Source organism: Hyperolius riggenbachi, chromosome 11, assembly GCF_040937935.1.
Source record: "Hyperolius riggenbachi isolate aHypRig1 chromosome 11, aHypRig1.pri, whole genome shotgun sequence".
NCBI lineage: Eukaryota > Metazoa > Chordata > Amphibia > Anura > Hyperoliidae > Hyperolius > Hyperolius riggenbachi.
In genome coordinates, this window is record NC_090656.1 from 5,270,961 (window position 1) to 5,292,739 (window position 21,779).

The 21,779-nt window shown below is 54.1% G+C and overlaps 1 protein-coding gene across 3 annotated transcripts in view; it reads left to right on the plus strand.

The window, feature by feature from the left end:
* Positions 1-21,779, plus strand: part of LDHD (lactate dehydrogenase D) — a 324,776-nt gene that overhangs the window by 287,439 nt on the left and 15,558 nt on the right. For 2 of the 3 annotated variants that reach the window (XM_068259950.1, XM_068259951.1), the window contains 3 exons: positions 16,814-16,955; positions 18,872-19,031; positions 19,752-19,951. In XM_068259950.1, coding sequence (XP_068116051.1) covers positions 16,814-16,955; positions 18,872-19,031; positions 19,752-19,951 — 502 coding nt within the window. Of the gene's footprint in view, positions 1-11,589; positions 11,685-13,750; positions 13,893-16,813; positions 16,956-18,871; positions 19,032-19,751; positions 19,952-21,779 lie in introns of all 3 variants that reach the window. The other variant, XM_068259949.1, reaches the window with a different exon arrangement.

Consider the following 21,779-nt stretch of genomic DNA (forward strand, 5'->3'; position numbering starts at 1 on the left):
TCACTGCAGGTACACAGTATCCCTCCGCTCTCCCCTCACTGCAGGTACACAGTATCCCTCCGCTCTCCCCTCACTGCAGGTACACAGTATCCCTCCGCTCTCCCCCTCACTGCAGGTACACAGTATCCCTCCGCTCTCTCCTCACTGCAGGTACACAATCCCTCCGCTCTCCCCTCACTGCAGGTACACAGTATCCCTCCGCTCTCTCCTCACTGCAGGTACAAAGTATCCCTCCGCTCTCCCCTCACTGCAGGTACACAGTATCCCTCCGCTCTCCCCCTCACTGCAGGTACACAGTATCCCTCCGCTCCCCCCTCACTGCAGGTACACAGTATCCCTCCTCTCTCCCCTCACTGCAGGTACACAGTATCCCTCCGCTCTCCCCTCACTGCAGGTACACAGTATCCCTCCGCTCTCCCCTCACTGCAGGTACACAGTATCCCTCCGCTCTCCCCTCACTGCAGGTACACAGTATCCCTCCGCTCCCCCCTCACTGCAGGTACACAGTATCCCTCCGCTCCCCCCTCACTGCAGGTACACAGTATCCCTCCGCTCCCCCCTCACTGCAGGTACACAGTATCCCTCCGCTCTCTCCTCACTGCAGGTACACAGTACCCATCCGCTCCCCCCTCACTACAGGTACACAGTATCCCTCTGCTCCCCCCTCACTGCAGGTACACAGTATCCCTCCGCTCTCTCCTCACTGCAGGTACACAGTATCCCTCCGCTCTCCCCTCACTGCAGGTACAAAGTATCCCTCCGCTCCCCCCTCACTGCAGGTACACAGTATCCCTCCGCTCCCCCCTCACTGCAGGTACACAGTATCCCTCCGCTCTCCCCCTCACTGCAGGTACACAGTATCCCTCCACTCTCCCCTCACTGCAGGTACACAGTATCCCTCCGCTCTCCCCTCACTGCAGGTACAAAGTATCCCTCCGCTCCCCCCTCTCTGCAGGTTCACAGTATCCCTCCGCTCTCTCCTCACTGCAGGCACACAGTACCCCTCCGCTCCCCTTCACTGCAAGTACACAGTATCCCTCCACTCTCCCCTCACTGCAGATACACAGTATCCCTCCGCTCTCCCCTCACTGCAGGTACACAGTATCCCTCCGCTCCCCCCTCACTGCAGGTACACAGTATCCCTCCGCTCTCTCCTCACTGCAGGTACACAGTATCCCTCCGCTCTCCCCTCACTGCAGGTACACAGTATCCCTCCGCTCCCCCCTCACTGCAGGTACACAGTATCCCTCCGCTCCCCCCTCACTGCAGGTACACAGTATCCCTCCGCTCTCCCCTCACTGCAGGTACACAGTATCCCTCCGCTCTCCCCTCACTGCAGGTACACAGTATCCCTCCGCTCTCCCCTCACTGCAGGTACACAGTATCCCTCCGCTCTCCCCTCACTGCAGGTACACAGTATCCCTCCGCTCCCCCCTCACTGCAGGTAGAAAGTATCCCTCCGCTCTCCCCTCACTGCAGGTACACAGTATCCCTCCGCTCTCCCCTCACTGCAGGTACACAGTATCCCTCCGCTCTCCCCTCACTGCAGGTACACAGTATCCCTCCGCTCTCCCCTCACTGCAGGTACACAGTATCCCTCTGCTCTCCCCCTCACTGCAGGTACACAGTATCCCTCCGCTCTCCCCTCACTGCAGGTACACAGTATCCCTCCGCTCTCCCCTCACTGCAGGTACACAGTATCCCTCCGCTCTCTCCTCACTGCAGGTACAAAGTATCCCTCCGCTCTCCCCTCACTGCAGGTACACAGTATCCCTCCGCTCTCCCCCTCACTGCAGGTACACAGTATCCCTGCGCTCCCCCCTCACTGCAGGTACACAGTATCCCTCCTCTCTCCCCTCACTGCAGGTGCACAGTATCCCTCCGCTCTCCCCTCACTGCAGGTACACAGTATCCCTCCGCTCTCCCCTCACTGCAGGTACACAGTATCCCTCCGCTCTCCCCTCACTGCAGGTACACAGTATCCCTCCGCTCCCCCCTCACTGCAGGTACACAGTATCCCTCCGCTCCCCCCTCACTGCAGGTACACAGTATCCCTCCGCTCCCCCCTCACTGCAGGTACACAGTATCCCTCCGCTCCCCCCTCACTGCAGGTACACAGTATCCCTCCGCTCTCTCCTCACTGCAGGTACAAAGTATCCCTCCGCTCTCCCCTCACTGCAGGTACACAGTATCCCTCCGCTCTCCTACTCACTGCAGGTACACAGTATCCCTGCGCTCCCCCCTCACTGCAGGTACACAGTATCCCTCCTCTCTCCCCTCACTGCAGGTACACAGTATCCCTCCGCTCTCCCCTCACTGCAGGTACACAGTATCCCTCCGCTCTCCCCTCACTGCAGGTACACAGTATCCCTCCGCTCTCCCCTCACTGCAGGTACCCAGTATCCCTCCGCTCCCCCCTCACTGCAGGTACACAGTATCCCTCCGCTCCCCCCTCACTGCAGGTACACAGTATCCCTCCGCTCCCCCCTCACTGCAGGTACACAGTATCCCTCCGCTCCCCCCTCACTGCAGGTACACAGTATCCCTCCGCTCTCTCCTCACTGCAGGTACACAGTACCCATCCGCTCCCCCCTCACTGCAGGTACACAGTATCCCTCCGCTCCCCCCTCACTGCAGGTACACAGTATCCCTCCGCTCTCTCCTCACTGCAGGTACACAGTATCCCTCCGCTCCCCCCTCACTGCAGGTACAGAGTATCCCTCCGCTCCCCCCTCACTGCAGGTACACAGTATCCCTCCGCTCCCCCCCTCACTGCAGGTACACAGTATCCCTCCGCTCCCTCCTCACTGCAGGTACACAGTATCCCTCCGCTCTCCCCTCACTGCAGGTACACAGTATCCCTCCGCTCTCCCCCTCACTGCAGGTAAACAGTATCCCTCCACTCCCCCCTCACTGCAGGTACACAGTATCCCTCCGCTCCCCCCTCACTGCAGGTACACAGTATCCCTCCGCTCTCTCCTCACTGCAGGTACACAGTATCCCTCCGCTCCCCCCTCACTGCAGGTACACAGTATTCCTCCGCTCCCCCCTCACTGCAGGTACACAGTATCCCTCCGCTCTCCCCTCACTGCAGGTACACAGTATCCCTCCGCTCCCTCCTCACTGCAGGTACACAGTATCCCTCCGCTCCCTCCTCGCTGCAGGTACACAGTATCCCTCCGCTCTCCCCTCACTGGAGGTACACAGTATCCCTCCGCTCCCTCCTCACTGCAGGTACACAGTATCCCTCCGCTCTCCCCTCACTGCAGGTACACAGTATCCCTCCGCTCTCCCCCTCACTGCAGGTAAACAGTATCCCTCCACTCCCCCCTCACTGCAGGTACACAGTATCCCTCCGCTCCCCCCTCACTGCAGGTACACAGTATCCCTCCGCTCTCTCCTCACTGCAGGTACACAGTATCCCTCCGCTCCCCCCTCACTGCAGGTACACAGTATCCCTCCGCTCCCCCCTCACTGCAGGTACACAGTATCCCTCCGCTCTCCCCTCACTGCAGGTACACAGTATCCCTCCGCTCCCTCCTCACTGCAGGTACACAGTATCCCTCCGCTCCCTCCTCGCTGCAGGTACACAGTATCCCTCCGCTCTCCCCTCACTGCAGGTACACAGTATCCCTCCGCTCTCCCCTCACTGCAGGTACACAGTATCCCTCCGCTCTACCCTCACTGCAGGTACACAGTATCCCTCCGCTCTCCCCTCACTGCAGGTACACAGTATCCCTCCGCTCCCCCCTCACTGCAGGTACACAGTATCCCTCCGCTCTCCCCTCACTGCAGGTACACAGTATCCCTCCGCTCTCCCCTCACTGCAGGTACACAGTATCCCTCCGCTCCCCCCTCACTGCAGGTACACAGTATCCCTCCGCTCTCCCCTCACTGCAGGTACACAGTATCCCTCCGCTCTCCCCTCACTGCAGGTACACAGTATCCCTTCGCTCTCCCCTCACTGCAGGTACACAGTATCCCTCCGCTCTCCCCTCACTGCAGGTACACAGTATCCCTCCGCTCCCCCCTCACTGCAGGTACACAGTATCCCTGCGCTCTCACCTCACTGCAGGTACAAAGTATCCCTCCGCTCTCCCCTCACTGCAGGTACACAGTATCCCTCCGCTCTCTCCTCAGTGCAGGTACAAAGTATCCCTCTGCTCTCCCCCTCACTGCAGGTACACAGTATCCCTCCGCTCTCTCCTCACTGCAGGTACACAGTATCCCTCCGCTCTCTCCTCACTGCAGGTACACAGTATCCCTCCGCTCCCCCCTCACTGCAGGTACACAGTATCCCTCCGCTCCCCCCTCACTGCAGGTACACAGTATCCATCCGCTCTCCCCTCATTGCAGGTACAAAGTATTCCTCCGCTCTCCCCACACTGCAGGTACACAGTATCCCTCCGCTCTCACCTCACTGCAGGTACACAGTATTCCTCCGCTCTCTCCTCACTGCAGGTACACAGTATCCCTCCGCTCTCCCCTCACTGCAGGTACACAGTATCCCTCCGCTCTCTCCTCACTGCAGGTACACAGTATCCCTCCGCTCTCCCCTCACTGCAGGTACACAGTATCCCTCCGCTCTCTCCTCACTGCAGGTACATAGAGTTGGGCCGAACGGTTCGCCTGCGAACGGTTCCATGCGAACTTCAGTGGTTCGCGTTCGCGTCCCGCAGGCGAACCTTTGCGGAAGTTCGGTTCGCCCCATAATGCACATGGAGGGTCAACTTTGACCCTCTACATCACAGTCAGCAGGCCCAGTGTAGCCAATTAGGCTACACTAGCCCCTGGAGCCCCACCCCCCCTTATATAAGGCAGGCAGCGGCGGCCATTACGGTCACTCGTGTGCTGCCTGCGTTAGTGAGAGTAGGGCGAGCTGCTGCAGACTGTCTCTCAGGGAAAGATTAGTTAGGCTTAACTTGTTCCTGTCTGGCTGCATACCTGTTCTGTGAACCCACCACTGCATACCTGTGCTGTGAACCCACCACTGCATACCTGTGCTGTGAACCCACCACTGCATACCTGTGCTGTGAACCCACCACTGCATACCTGTTCAGTGAACCTGCCACTGCATACCTGTTCTGTTCAGTGGACCCGCCACTGTATACCTGTTCATTGAACCCACCACTGCATACCTGTGCTGTGAACCCACCACTGCATACCTGTTCTGTGAACCCACCACTGCATACCTGTTGTGTTCAGTGAACCTGCCACTGCATACCTGTTCTGTGAACCCGCCACTGTATACCTGTTCTGTTTAGTGAACCCGCCACTGTATACCTGTTCTGTTCAGTGGACCCGCCACTGTATACCTGTTCAGTGAACCCGCCACTGCATACCTGTTCTGTTCAGTGGAGCCGCCGCTGTATACCTGTTCAGTGAACCCGCCACTGCATACCTGTTGTGTTCAGTGAACCTGCCACTGCATACCTGTTCTGTGAACCCGCCACTGTATACCTGTTCTGTTTAGTGAACCCGCCACTGCATACCTGTTCTGTTCAGTGGACCCGCCACTGTATACCTGTTCAGTGAACCCGCCACTGCATACCTGTTCTGTTCAGTGGACCCGCCACTGTATACCTGTTCAGTGAACCCGCCACTGCATACCTGTTGTGTTCAGTGAACCTGCCACTGCATACCTGTTCTGTGAACTCGCCACTGTATACCTGTTCTGTTTAGTGAACCCGCCACTGCATACCTGTTCTGTTTAGTGAACCCGCCACTGCATACCTGTTCTGTTCAGTGGACCCGCCACTGTATACCTGTTCAGTGAACCCGCCACTGCATACCTGTTCTGTTCAGTGGACCCGCCACTGTATACCTGTTCAGTGAACCCGCCACTGCATACCTGTTGTGTTCAGTGAACCTGCCACTGCATACCTGTTCTGTGAACCCACCACTGTATACCTGTTCTGTTTAGTGAACCCGCCACTGTATACCTGTTCTGTTTAGTGAACCCGCCACTGCATACCTGTTCTGTTCAGTGGACCCGCCACTGTATACCTGTTCAGTGAACCCGCCACTGCATACCTGTTGTGTTCAGTGAACCTGCCACTGCATACCTGTTCTGTGAACCCGCCACTGTATACCTGTTCTGTTTAGTGAACCCGCCACTGTATACCTGTTCTGTTTAGTGAACCCGCCACTGCATACCTGTTGTGTTCAGTGAACCTGCCACTGCATACCTGTTGTGTTCAGTGAACCTGCCACTGCATACCTGTTCTGTGAACCCGCCACTGTATACCTGTTCTGTTTAGTGAACCCGCCACTGTATACCTGTTCTGTTTAGTGAACCCGCCACTGCATACCTGTTCTGTTCAGTGAACCCGCCACTGTATACCTGTTCAGTGAACCCGCCACTGCATACCTGTTGTGTTCAGTGAACCTGCCACTGCATACCTGTTGTGTTCAGTGAACCTGCCACTGCATACCTGTTCTGTGAACCCGCCACTGTATTCCTGTTCTGTTCAGTGAACCCACCGCATCAGTGCGCATACCTGTGCAGTTAAGTGAACCCACCTACCTACGTGAGTGCACGCAGTGTGATATACCACTCCGTGCATACCCGATATGGACAAAACAGGTAGAGGAAGAGGTAGTGCCAGAGCCAGAGGAAGGCCACCCGGCAGGTCTGCGCGAGGTCGTGTAAATGTAATTTCGTGTGGACCTGGCCCACAGTACAGTGCTCGGAAGAAGGCACGTCCCATCACCTCCCAAGATTGTCAGGACGTGGTTGAGTATTTAGCGACACAGAACACCTCATCTTGCTCAGCCACCAGCGCTACTACTAGCACCACTTCCGCTGCATTTGACACTTCGCAAGAATTATTTAGTGTTGAAATCACTGATGCACAGCCATTGTTGTTACAGCCAGATGAATTTTCACCAGCTCATATATTTGAGTTACCCGGCAACACTATGGATGTAACGTGTAAGGAGGATGAAGGACCTACTGATGGTGCATGTTTGGATTTGTCTGAGGCAAGCGAAGCTGGGCAGGATGATTACGATGATGACGATGATAGGGATCCTCTGTATGTTCCCAATAGAGGAGATGAAGAGGGGGACAGTTCAGAGGGGGAGTCAGAGAGTAGTAGGAGGAGAGAAGTTGCTGAAAGAAGCTGGGGCAGCTCTTCGTCAGAAACAGCTGGTGGCAGAGTCCGGCACCATGTATCGCCACCTATGTACAGCCAGCCAACTTGCCCTTCAGCATCAGCTGCTGAGGTCCCCATAGTGCCCACATCCCAGGGTGGCTCAGCGGTGTGGAAATTTTTTAATGTGTGTGCCTCAGATCGGACCAAAGCCATCTGTTCGCTCTGCCAACAAAAATTGAGCCGTGGAAAGGCCAACACTCACGTAGGGACAAGTGCCTTACGAAGGCACCTGGAGAAAAGGCACAAACAGCAATGGGATGGCCACCTGAGCAAAAGCAGCAGCAGCACACAAAAGCAAAGCCACCCTCCTTCTCCTCTTCCTCCTCCATCAGGTGCATTATCTGCTTCTGCCGCTTTCTCCCTTGCACCTTCACAGGCACCCTCCTCCTCCTCCACTCCGCCTCTGCCCTTGAGCGGTTCCTGCTCCTCTGCCCACAGCAGCAGTCAGGTGTCCGTGAAGGAAATGTTTGAGCTGGAGGAAGCCAATTTCGGCCAGTCACCCCCTTGCCCGGCGTCTGACAGCTGGCGTGGCGGAACTGTTAGCTCGGCAGCTGTTACCATACCGGCTGGTGGACTCTGAGGCCTTCCGTAAATTTGTGGCCATCGGAACACCGCAGTGGAAGATGCCAGGCCGCACTTATTTTTCGAGAAAGGCCATACCCCAACTGCACCGTGAAGTTGAGAGGCAAGTGGTGTCATCTCTTGCGAAGAGCGTTGGGTCAAGGGTACACCTGACCACGGATGCCTGGTCTGCCAAGCACGGGCAGGGCCGCTACATTACCTACACAGCCCATTGGGTGAACCTGGTGGTGAACGATGGCAAGCAGGGCGCAGCGGACCAAATTGTGACACCTCCACGGCTTGCAGGCAGGCCTCCTGCCACCTCCTCTCCTCCTGCTACATGCTCTTCGCTGTCCTCCTCCTCCTTGGCTGAGTGGCAGTTCTCCTCTCCAGCTACACAGCCCCAGCTCCGCAGGGCCTATGCTGCATGCCAGGTAAGACGGTGTCACGCCATCTTAGACATGTCTTGTCTCAAAGCGGAGAGTCACACTGTAGCAGCTCTCCTGGCTGCTCTTAAGAAACAGGTGGATGAGTGGCTGACCCCGCACCACCTGGAGATAGGCAACGTGGTGTGCGACAACGGCAGCAATCTGCTTGCCGCTTTGCATATGGGGAAGCTGACACACATACCCTGCATGGCACATGTCATGAATCTAGTGGTTCAAAGATTTGTGGCAAAGTACCCTGGCTTAGCGAATGTCCTGAAGCAGGCCAGGAAGTTCTGTGGGCATTTGAGGCGGTCTTACACAGCCATGGCACGCTTTGTGGAAATTCAGCGCAAAAACAACATGCCGGTGAGACGCCTCATTTGCGATAGCCCGACTCGCTGGAACTCGACCCTGCTCATGTTCTCCCGCCTGCTAGAACAGAAGAAAGCCGTGACCCACTACCTCTACAACTACAGTAGAATGAAACAGTCTGGGAAGATGGGGATGTTCTGGCCCGACAACTGGACACTGATGGAAAATGCATGCAGGCTCATGCGGCCGTTTGAGGAGGTGACCAACCTGGTGAGCCGCAGTGAGGGCACCATCAGCGACTTAATTCCCTACGCTTACTTCTTGGAGCGTGCTGTGCGTAGAGTGGCGGATGAAGCTGTGAATGAGCGTGACCAGGAACCATTACGGCAGGAACAGGCATGGGACCAATTTTCATCAGACCCAGCTGTTTCCTCAACACCTGCGGCAGCACAGAGGGGGGAGGAGGAGGAAGAAGAGAAGTCGTGTGCAGAAGACGAGTCAGACTCAGAGGATGATGAGCAAGGTGTTTCTTTGGGGGAGGAGGAGGAGGAGGAGGAGGAGAGGACAGCGGCAGGAGAACAACCTCAGCAGGCATCGCAAGGGGCTTGTGCTGCTCAACCTTCCCGTGGTATTGTTCGCGGCTGGGGGGAGGAGGTTGACTTACCTGACGTCACTGAGGAAGAGCTAGAGGAGATGGAGGGTACTGGATCCGACTTTGTGCAGATGTCGTCTTTTATGCTGTCCTGCCTGTTGAGGGACCCCCGTATAAAAAACCTCAAGGGGAATGAGCTGTACTGGGTGGCCACACTACTAGACCCTCGGTACAGGCACAAAGTGGCGGACCTGTTACCAACTCACCGGAAGGTGGAAAGGATGCAGCACATGCAGAACCAGCTGTCAACTATGCTTTACAATGCCTTTAAGGGTGATGTGACGGCACAACGCCAGCAAGGTACCACTGCCACTAATCCTCCTCCCGTGTCCACGCAGTCAAAGACAGGACGCTCCAGCGATCTCATGGTGATGTCGGACATGCGGACGTTCTTTAGTCCAACGCCTCGCCGTAGCCCTTCCGGATCCACCCTCCACCAACGCCTGGAACGGCAGGTAGCCGACTACCTGGCCTTAAGTGTGGATGTAGACACTGCTGTGAACAGCGATGAGGAACCCTTGAACTACTGGGTGCGCAGGCTTGACCTGTGGCCAGAGCTGTCCCAATTTGCCATCCAACTTCTCTCCTGCCCTGCCGCAAGCGTCCTGTCAGAAAGGACCTTCAGCGCAGCTGGAGGCATTGTCACAGAGAAGAGAAGTCGCCTAAGTCACAAAAGTGTTAAGTACCTCACCTTTATCAAAATGAATGAGGCATGGATCCCGGAGGGCTGCTGCCCGCCCCAAGACTAAGTCAGTCCCCGCACACACAGCATCTTTGCCTGCACGCCGTGTGACTGGCTGCCTGGCCTGCCCCAAGAAGACTAAGTCGCTCCCAGTCCCTCTACACAGCATGTCTGCCTGCAGGCCGCTTGACTACCTTCTCCGCCACCACCAACAGGGTCCGGGACTCCAGGCGGATTGCTGAATTTTTTAGGCTGCTGCTAGCAGCGGCCGCTGTAATCATTTTTCTGGTGCGTGTACATGACTGCCTAATTTTTCTGGCTGCACTGCGGGCAGCTGCAACAACAAAAGAAAAGGCATGTACATGCGCCCATTCCCCTTCGTGATCATTACCTTGCCGTGGTGAAGGGGCTTGCGTATCACAATGAAGCAATGACCGGCGCCTAGATGAGTGTCTCGGGGGGCACACCCACGATAATAAGGTCGTTGCCTCATTGTGGTCAGACCAAATTTGATCAGCTGGACAGTCACTGTTCTGTCATTCAGCTACATCAGCCAGGCGACCATATGGGCTGTAAAGCCACCAAAACCTGCACTCTCGCCATGGTGCGCACCAGTCCAGCACGGCCGTCACTACACAAACAGCTGTTTGCGGTGCGTTACACGGTGAGTTTGGTGTGTCAGTGTGAAGCAGTACCTTAATTACACTACCTGATTGATGTATACACATGCAAGATGTTTGAAAGCACTTTAGGCCTGTCATTTAGCATTCAATGTGATTTCTGCCCTTAAAACGCTGCTTTGCGTCAAATCCAGATTTTTCCCCGGGACTTTTGGCATGTATCCCACTCCGCCATGCCCCCCTCCAGGTGTTAGACCCCTTGAAACATCTTTTCCATCACTTTTGTGGCCAGCATAATTATTTTTTTTTTCAAAGTCCGCATCCCCATTGAAGTCTATTGCGGTTCGCGAACTTTAACGCGAACCGAACCTTCCGCGGAAGTTCGCGAACCAGGTTCGCGAACCTAAAATCGGAGGTTCGGCCCAACTCTACAGGTACACAGTACCCATCCGCTCCCCCCTCACTGCAGGTACAAAGTATCCCTCCGCTCTCCCCTCACTGCAGGTACACAGTATCCCTCCGCTCTCCCCTCACTGCAGGTACACAGTATCCCTCCGCTCTCCCCTCACTGCAGATACACAGTATCCCTCCGCTCCCCCCTCACTGCAGGTACACAGTATCCCTCCGCTCTCCCCTCACTGCAGGTACACAGTATCCCTCCGCTCTCCCCCTCACTGCAGGTACACAGTATCCCTCCGCTCTCCCCTCACTGCAGGTACAAAGTATCCCTCCGCTCTCCCCTCACTGCAGGTACACAGTATCCCTCCGCTCTCTCCTCACTGCAGGTACACAGTATCCCTCCGCTCTCCCCCTCACTGCAGGTACACAGTATCCCTCCGCTCTCCCCTCACTGCAGGTACAAAGTATCCCTCTGCTCTCCCCTCACTGCAGGTACAAAGTATCCCTCCGCTCTCCCCTCACTGCAGGTACACAGTATCCCTCCGCTCCCCCCTCACTGCAGGTACACAGTATCCCTCCGCTCTCCCCTCACTGCAGGTACACAGTATCCCTCCACTCTCCCCTCACTGCAGGTACAAAGTATCCCTCCGCTCTCCCCTCACTGCAGGTGCAAAGTATCCCTCCGCTCTCCCCTCACTGCAGGTACACATTATCCCTTAGAGCTACATATTCCGTGGTATATCTTAGGTCTGACTTGTGTTCTGGGTTTGCTCTGCAGCTTGTAGACGATTTGCGGTCGGTGGTCGGAGAGTCCAATGTGTCCACTGCTATGATTGTGCGTGAGCAGCATGGCAAAGATGAATCCATGCACAGGTGAGACTCTCAGGTCCTTCTCGTTAATCACGGTCGTAGCTGAGGTCCCCACTGTTTCTTCTGGCATCTGGTTTAGAAGCCTAATCTTGAGTTTCGTGCATGCGTCTACTTCCTTAAGAAGGAACTTAAAGGCAAAATTGAACTTTATATACCAATCAGTAGCCGATGACCCCTTTTCCACGAGAAATCTTTACATTTTCTTGAATAGATCCTCAGGAACATCTATGTAGCTGATATTGAGGTGAAACGCCTCCCACAGTGTGATGTCAGGGCCATGGCCATGACAGTTTCCTGTGTGTGAACCTTGTTGCATGGTGGAAGATAATGGCTGTGGCCAACTGTCGGTTTCTGCCCAGCCAACATGCAAAGTGGCCAGCTGCTGCAGCCAATGTGGGAACAAACTGTCTTTTACTTACGTTTTCAGACTTTGGCTGGCCAGAACCGGACAGAACCTGCCTGGTCACGGCCCAGCACATTCAATTTTAATTGGCCAAAGACTGACCAATTTTACCATCTCCAAATAGTATGAGAGTTTATCTACACAATACGTCCATAGTATTCAATATCTGTTGGCCCTACTACATGGAAGCTGTAACATTGGCCAATCAGTGGCCAATCAAAATTGAAGGCGTGTATGTCTACTAATGATACAATTTTCAGTGAAGAAAGTCACTAAAATTGGTCAGTAGTTGGCCAATCATAATTAAAAGTGTGTACCAGGCTTAAAGGATACCTGAAGTGACATGATGAGATAGACATGAGTATGTGCAGTGCCTAGCACACAAATAACTATGGTGTGTTCCTATTTTTTCTTTCTCTGCCTGAAGGAGTTAAATATCAGGTATGGAAGTGGCTGACTCAATCCTGACTCAGACAGGAAGTGACTACATTGTGACCCTCACTGATAAGAAATTCCCCGTTTTTACCTTTCTTGCTCTCAGAAGCCATTTTCTGCTAGGAAAGTGTTTTATAGTTGGAATTTTTTATCAGTGAGGGTCACACTGTAGTCACTTCCTGTCTGAGTCAGCCACTTACATAGCTGATATTTAATGCTTTCATGCAGAGAAAGAAAAAAAGAACTGTACATACTCATCTGTATCTCATCATGTCACAAGTCACCTCGGGTATCCTATAGGGCCTATTTCTGCCTGCAATTTTAGAATAGCAGTCTACTGAAATCAATTGGCTGCATGTGAATCACATGCAGCTAAAAAAAATGATGCATACTGTGTTAGCAGCATGCATTCAAATCCCCATAGCCATGCAAGCACGGCAAAGTCATACGCATACAAAGTTCGCATCAGCAATGGTGCCGCCAGTTGTGTAACTGAGGAGCTTGGGGCCTCGGTGCAGTTTTACATAGGCCCCAAGCATTTTATTGATATGGAGCCCCGAAATCCACCAAGGACAGCTGCGGTGTCAGAGAGAGGTGTAATAGAGTACAGAAACAGTTTGTTAAGGATTACCACTGTGCAATGCGCATAAAGAGGTGTTAATTTCCATCATAGCACCAATGAAAAGTTAATAAGATGGATGAACGAGGGTCCCTCTGGTTCAGGGGCTAGGGTGCAGTCACAAACTTCTGCATCCCCTATTGCTATGCCACTGGGTCCCACGCCCATTTTGGAAACAGCCAGTGGAAATGTGCCTTGAGTCAGGATGCAGGTAGGACCCTTCTTACCCAACAAAGCAACTGCCAACAGGAAGTCCATACGGAGCGTCTTAGCCTGCCCTACTCCACAAGAAACGGCGAGTGGCATTCCGAACACACACCATGGACTAGAAGACCAGCTGCAGAAACAGAAGGCAAAGGTGAAAACCAACTGGTTCCCACCTTATCTTGCTTCCTGCATAGGCTAAGACAGGAAGCAGAAATGATCACATGACTGTGACCAGCCAATTAAAGAATACCAAATCCATCACATTGCTTCTCCATGATTTCTCCAGGAAGGGAATATCCGTGAAATGCAGGGATCACCTCTGTTAGTGGTTCTGTTTTCTTGCCAGAAAAGTAATTGTTTTCTCGTTACGGTGACTGCTCTGTTTGTTCTCTGTTTTCCTGTTAGCTGCCAGCCCCCCGATATCGTCGTCTGGCCACAGGAGGTGGAGCAGGTTAGCAGAATGGCTCAGCTCTGCTATGCGCAGAATGTTCCCATCATCCCTTTTGGCACAGGAACGGGACTGGAAGGTGGGGTCAGCGCAATGATGGTATGCAATATTATTATTAGTCATTGGATTTATATAGCGCTAACATATTACGCAGCGCTGTACAATACATAAGATTACAGACAATGATAACAACACAATACAAGTAATCTATATATATAAAATTGTATGAATGTATGTATGTATGTATGTGTGTATGTGTGTGTGTGTGTATGTGCCGCGAACACTCGAAAACGCTGTGACCGATTTGAATGAAACTTGGTATACAGATCCCTTACTACCTGGGATGATATGTTCTGGGGGTCTCGCATTCCCCCTGCACACCTGGGCGGAGCTACAAAGAGCCAATCAGATTTCACCCATTCATGTTAATGGAAAAAATGGAAAAGGCTGCCATTCTCACAGTAGCCAGAGTCCCCATAATTGGCACAGTTAGGGCTACTCAATGGCCCCCAGATTTCCCATCGGATAGACCGCTCTTTGAACAAATCTGATCACAGAGTGATCTATTAGCTGCCCACAGATCTACCCTAACCCTACAAATCTACCATACCAGCTCCGCCATCTGCCGGGCTCCCCCAGGTCTCCCCCAAGTATTGTGTACCCCCATCTAGCCTGTGGTGAGAGTGGATGCGGAGCAGCTCATCTTGTTTTCATCACCGCCAGGCACCTGTACCATGTGACCTGACAGCACAGAACGTGACCTCATACATGACATCAGGTCACATGGTGCAGGCGCCCACAGAACGTGACCTCATACATGACATCAGGTCACATGGTGGCGCCCAGTGATGATGAAGAGAAGTGGCGGGACACAGGAGGAGCGTGGCAGCAGACAGGTGAGCTAAGCACGGCTTCTACACTCACCAGGGGGCGGGGCAGAACACATTACACATGGGGGAGACCAGCTGGGGTTCCGTCAGGTCACATGGTACAGGCGCCCAGCGGTGATGAAGAGAAGTAGCGGGACACAGGAGGAGCGTGGCAGCAGACAGGTGAGCTAAGCACGGCTTCCACACTCACCAGGGGGCGGGGCAGAACACGTTACACACAGGGGAGAGCAGCTGCGGTTCCGTCAGGTCACATGGTACAGGCGCCCAGTGATGATGAAGAGAAGAAGCGGGACATGGGAGGAGTGTGGCAGCAGACAGGTGAGCTAAGCACGGCTTCCACACTCATCAGGGGGCGGGGCAGAACACATTACACACGAGGGAGACCAGCTGGGGTTCCGTCAGGTCACATGGTACAGGCGCCCAGTGATGATGAATAGAAGTGGCGGGACACAGGAGGAGCGTGGCAGCAGACAGGTGAGCTAAGCACGGCTTCTACACTCACCAGGGGGCGGGGCAGAACACATTACACATGGGGGAGACCAGCTGGGGTTCCGTCAGGTCACATGGTACAGGCGCCCAGCGGTGATGAAGAGAAGAGGCCGGACACAGGAGGAGCGTGGCAGCGGACAGATGAGCTAAGCACGGCTTCCACACTCACCAGGGGGGCGGGGCAGAACACATTACACACAGGGGAGAGCAGCTGGGGTTCCGTCAGGTCACATGGTACAGGCCCCCAGTGGTGATGAAGAGAACTGGCAGAATACAGGAGGAGCGCGGCAGCAGACAGGTGAGCTAGGCACGGCTTCCACACTCACCAGGGGGCAGGGGCAGAACACATTACACATGGGGAGACCAGCTGGGGTTCCGTCAGGTCCCATGGTACCGGCGCCCAGTGGTGATAAAGAGACGACGCGGGACACGGGAGGAGTACAGGTGAGCTAAGCACGGCTTCCACACTCACCATGGGGCGGGGCAGAACACATTACACACGGGGGGGGGGGAGACCAGCTGGGGTTCCGTCAGGTCACATGGTACAGGCGCCCAGTGATGATGAAGAGAAGACGCGGGACATGGGAGGAGCGTGGCAGCAGACAGGTGAGATAAGCACGGCTTCCACACTCACCAGGTTGCGGGGCAGAACACATTACACATGGGGGAGAGCTGCTGCGGTTCCGTCAGGTCACATGGTACAGGCGCCCAGCGGTGATGAAGAGAAGAGGCTGGACAAGGGAGGAGCGTGGCAGCATACAGATGAGCTAAGCACGGCTTCCACACTCACCAGGGGGCGGGGCAGAACACGTTACACACGGTGGAGACCAGCTGGGGTTCCGTCAGGTCACATGGTACAGGCGCCCAGCGGTGATGAAGAGAAGAAGCGGGACACGGGAGGAGCGTGGCAGCGGACAGGTGAGCTAAGCACGGCTTCCACACTCACCAGGGGCGAGGCAGAACATATTACACACGGGGAGACCAGCTGGGGTTCCATCAGGTCACATGGTACCGGCGCCCAGCGGTGATGAAGAGAAGTGGCAGGACAAGGGAGGAGTGCGCCAGCAGACAAGTGAGCTAAGCACGGCTTCCACACTCACCAGGGGGCGGGGCAGAACACATTACACATGGGTCAGACCAGCTGGGGTTCCGTCAGGTCACATGGTACAGGCGCCCAGTGATGATGAAGAGAAGAAGCGGGACACGGGAGGAGCGTGGCAGCGGACAGGTGAGCTAAGCACGGCTTCCACACTCACCAAGGGGCGAGGCAGAACACATTACACATGGGTCAGACCAGCTGGGGTTCCGTCAGGTCACATGGTACCGGCGCCCAGCGGTGATGAAGAGAAGAAGCGGGACATGGGAGGAGCGTGGCAGCATACAGGTGAGCTAAGCACGGCTTCCACACTCACCAGGGGGCGGGGCAGAACACAAACACGGGGAGACCAGCTGGGGTTCCATCAGGTCCTTCACTTGTCAGGAAATTAAACATCGCTATTGCCACACACCCGACCGAGTCCAAGTGACCGGAAATCGATTTAAATTACGATTGGGCATCAACTTTTATGATCCAATCTGTCAGATATCAATGCTGCACATTGCGTAATGTATAACCCCCCTAACACCTCTATCTCTCGCCAGGGAGGCGTCTGCTTTAATATGACCCGTATGGACAGGATTCTCAACCTGAACGCAGAGGATTTCTATGTCACCGTAGAGCCTGGAGTCACTCGCAAATCTCTCAATTCCTACCTGCGGGACAGCGGCCTCTGGTTCCCTGTCGGTAAGATCTTGGGAGTGATTTAAAGCCTCTCATTGGACATCCCTAGTTGGAAGGGACCAATCACCTCTTTCCACTGCACATCTGTGCTGAATATAGCACCATCACTATGCCACCAATGAAGGTTTGTGGGAAAAATAACAAGGGAGGTGGAGGAGTTATCGGAAGAGCGCTCTCCCGGGCCCCTCTCCTGAACCGGGTCCCATAATGAGTGTTATGGCTGCTGCGGTTAATTTTCCGTTCACAAACGCGAACTTCCGCAAATGTTCATGAACAGGCAAATCTCCATAGACTTCAATGGGCAGGTAAATTTTAAAACCTACAAAGACTGTTTCTGGCCACAAAGGTGATGGAAAAGTTGTTTCAAGGGGTCCAACGCCTGGACAGGGGCATGCCGGAGGGGGGCCCATGCCAAAAGTCTCTCCAAAAATTACAGGGATGACGCAGAGTTGGGTTTTAATCCCTAATGGGCAGAAGTCACAGTACATTCCTACATTTGAGGTAAAGGGCTGCTTTTAAATGTCCAGAGTGGTAATGTAAGGGTTGTGCCTGCTTTACACTAACAGACCAAATGTGTGGAACGCACACAATTAACTAATATCACTGGAGGTGGACACAGGTGTGGGTCAGTACCAGTGTGTTGTCTGTGCACAGACACTGAGAATATGCTGCAACAGTTCAAACACAATTTAGTGATAATAACAGAGGCTCTGGAGCACTATTGTGCTTGTAGTGGGCACTGGGCACAATGGTGGCTGGCTGTGGGCTGTGCAGTGTCACACACACACAAAAACAACAACAACAAAAACTGGAGAAGGATGGAGTAGCCCCCAGAAGGGCTGTTTGGGGTGATTAAACAGCAATCAGTCAATGAGGATCAAAATAAACAACCCTAGCTAACGCTTTCCTTATCTCCAGCAAGCTCTGTCCCTTAAGGTAGCCATTCACTGGTCGATTTGCCATCAGATTCGACCAACAGATAGATCCCTCTCTGATAGAATCTGATCAGAGAGGGATCGTATGGCTGCCTTTACTGCAAACAGATTGTGAATCGATTTCAGCATGAAACCGACCACAATCTGTGGTGCTGGTGGTGCTGCTGCTGCCCGCCAGCTATACATTACCTGATCCGGCCGGCGCGACTCCCCCGGTCTCCGCTGTCTTCTTCTCTGTGCTGGTTTTTGGTCCGGCTGGCTTCACAGAACTTCCTGTCCAGGGGAAGTTTAAACAGTAGAGGGCGCTCTACTGTTTAAACTTTCTGCCGGGACAGGAAGTTCAGTGAAGCTGCAGCCCTGGAGCGGAGAAGAAGACAGCGGAGACCGGGGGAGTCGTGCCGGCCGGAACAGGTAATGTATCTTCGCTGTATTGCGTTGGTCGTCGGGCATTTGAACGCCGCTATCGACGCACTCCTGACCCGCCGTCGACTGAGAAAAATCTGCCGCACGGATGGATCGATGGGAATGATTGATTTCGGACGGAAATTGATCGTTCTGTCAGCGTTTGAGCGACGATTTCACAGCAGATTCGATCACAGTAATCGAATCTGCTGTATATCGGTAGGAGAATCGTTAGGTGTATGGGCCCCTTTACTCTCTATTCCAGCCAAAGACAGACTGGAACATGGCGGGCACTGATGCATTTTTAGAGGGGACAGGGCGGTCCGTGAGGGAGTGCAGGCTGATTGACTGCCATGTGCCTGCTGACTGTGATGTAAGGGGTCAATGTTTAACCCAATGATGATGTATGGGGGCGGGTCAAATAGCGCATTGAGTGGGAATACCCGATCTTCGCCGAATACTGTTCGCCGGCGAAGCATTCAGGCCATCTCTACCTGAGATCAGAATGATCCTCTTGTCTATTGATGCCTAATGATGGGAAGAATGTAGGACTTCAAAGAAAATATCAATTTGTCCTCTTAGATCCAGGAGCGGACGCCTCTCTCTGTGGCATGGCTGCCACCAGCGCCTCCGGTACCAACGCCGTGCGCTATGGCACAATGCGCGACAACGTCATCAATATGGAGGTGGTTCTGCCTGATGGACGCGTGCTGGACACGGCGGGCAAGGACAGAAGATTCCGGTATGTGTCCTATATGACGAGGCTACATTATCCAAACATTTGTATAGTACTTTTCTCTTGTCGGATTCAAGAGGCCACCCTGCAGTGTTAGGGAGTCTTGCCTAAGGACTCCTTACTGAATAGGTACTGACCAGGATTCGAAACTCTGGTCTCCCATGACAAAGGCGGTGTCCTTAACCAGTACACTAGCCAGCCACTGTAAATAATGTGTGTTGGGTGTCCAATATGTAGGTAGACTCAGGGCGGATAATTTATCCACATATTAGATATCTAAGGTAGGGCCCACGGGCCCGGGGTCCCCTCCGGCGCAGGATGTCTATGGTGCCTACGCGGGTGTCTCTCAGAGTCGCACTGACATCATTCCGACTGTATTGCGCAGGCGTAGTAGGCCTGCGCTGTACAGTCCGGATGACGTCAGCGCGACCAGTGAGCTGCATGCTGGAGCGCAGAAGAAGCCGACCAGGAAGCCGACCTGGCGAGGTCAGCATCTCCACCGGAGGGGACCGGGAGCCACCGGAGCTGCGGCGAGGGCACAGGAGGGCTGCTAGGGGATGGAGGAAGCCCCAGGTAGGTGTATTTTTTATTTTGAAATTGCTCGGACCTTCCCTTTAAGCTGAGGGCGGGACATTTAGTGACATGGTATTGGGAGTGAAATGAAGCAGAGCACTGGGACATTGTGCTTCACAGTTACTGAAATATTCTCCTGGTTTTCTGCTGCAGAAAGACGTCAGCGGGCTACAACCTCACCAGCATGTTTGTGGGCTCGGAGGGTACGCTGGGCATCATCACCAAAGCCACCCTGCGCCTGCACGGGGTGCCAGAGGCAACGATGGCAGCCGTGTGTGCTTTTCCCAGCGTCCAGGCCGCAGTGGACAGTACAGTACAGATCCTGCAGTGTGGAGTCCCCATTGCCCGAATCGGTGAGGTCTGATAGTGTATGATGTATAGGAGACCTAATAATGTGTCATGTGATGTATAAAAGCATTGTGCCATGCAATGAATGAGATCTGATTGAGAGAATGAAATGAAGACCCCACTTATTATCTACAGGTAGTCCCCAGTTAACAAACCAGATAGGGACTGTAGGTTCGTTCTTAACCTGAATCCGTTTTCAAGTCGGAACGCTGTGCCTTCTCTGTCCCGTGCTTGCAGTGTGTCATCTCTGCCCCCTCTGTGTCTCCATTGTGCCTCTTCTGGCCCCTAAAGCAGAGTATGCGCAGCGGAAGCCACTACAAGTCTCACCGCATCCATGGCAGCTCCAGGCCAATCAGCGACATCCTCTTTCCCTTCACCATTCCTTCCAGCGGCTTCACTAGTAGCGTCACGTAATGACGCAATCAGAAGGAGCTGCGGGGGCTATTTTTTATTGCATCATTACGCAACACTAGGGAAGCCGCTGGGAGGAATGCTGAGGGGAGAGAGGACGCCACTGATTGGCCCGGAGCCGCCATGGATGAGGTGAGACTTGTAGTAGCTGCTGCTGCGCATACTCTGCTTTAGGAAAGGGGGCACAAGAGGTAGTCCCCGGGCTGCGTGACGTCATCACGGCGGGTCGGTGGGCATTCGTATCAGCGGGTCGTTCGTAAGTCGGGGACTACCTGTATAATGGTTACGTTACTGCTGATTAATGCAGATCATTAAAAAGAACCTGATAATTCATACCTACCTAAAGAGAGGGAACCTATAGAGACAGCTTCCCTCGGCATGGTCCTGCCACTCTCTGGTGCTCATCTGGCATGAGGGCGTCCATGTTTAAGCCGCGTTGGGGCTGCTTGTGCACAGGGCGACTCCAGCTCACTGTGCATGCGCGGCTGTACTCCAGCTTGTGGCCCCGATCACCATCAAGCCCTTGTCGGTAATGTTTGGAGGGTCTGCGAGGGGTAACGGGGGCCCAGAGGATGCCGTGGGAAGCCTGATTAGGCTCCAGAGATTTCCCTCTTATAAAGTATGTGGTTTTGTACCTGCGATTCGGTTTGCGTACACTTTAAAGCCTAAAGTTATGTACACATGCTATACGAAAGTTATTTCAAACGTCCAATCCACAGATTTCGTCATTTTAAACGACAATGGTTGTAAAAAATATAGCCAACGACAACAATGAGCAGGGCAGCAGGGCCGGATTTACCATAAGGCAGTGTAGGCACATGCCTACAGGCGCCTGATAATGGAAAGGCGGCTCACTTCCCTCCCCTTGTGCCTCCCCCTCCTTCCCTATGAAGAGTCCTGACTCCTGATAAGCGTGTATATGAGAGGTTACTAACCCAGCTCTCGGCATTCCACTGACGAGATCTCCCTTCAGTCAGGGCCACCTCTAGATACTTAATATTGAGGGTACTTCTGACTAACTAATATGAAGGGACATCTGTAGATACTTATGACAGGCAAGGGAAGTAAAGGAGAAATAACAACTGGGACAGCCAGCACACTTGTGGTGCGGTTCGGTGGGGGTTTGTAGGGTCATGGAGGGCGGAGTCTAGGGTGCCAGGACATCTGTGCCTATAGGCTCCTGTGATGTAAATCTGGGCCTGCATGCATGGAGGGCGGAGTCTACGGTGCCGGGACATCTGTGCCTGTAGGCTCCTGTGATGTAAATCCAGGCCTGCATGCATGGAGGGCGGAGTCTAGGGTGCCAGGACATCTGTGCCTATAGGCTCCTGTGATGTAAATCTGGGCCTGCATGCATGGAGGGCGGAGTCTAGGGTGCCAGGACATCTGTGCCTATAGGCTCCTGTCAGGTAAATCCAGGCC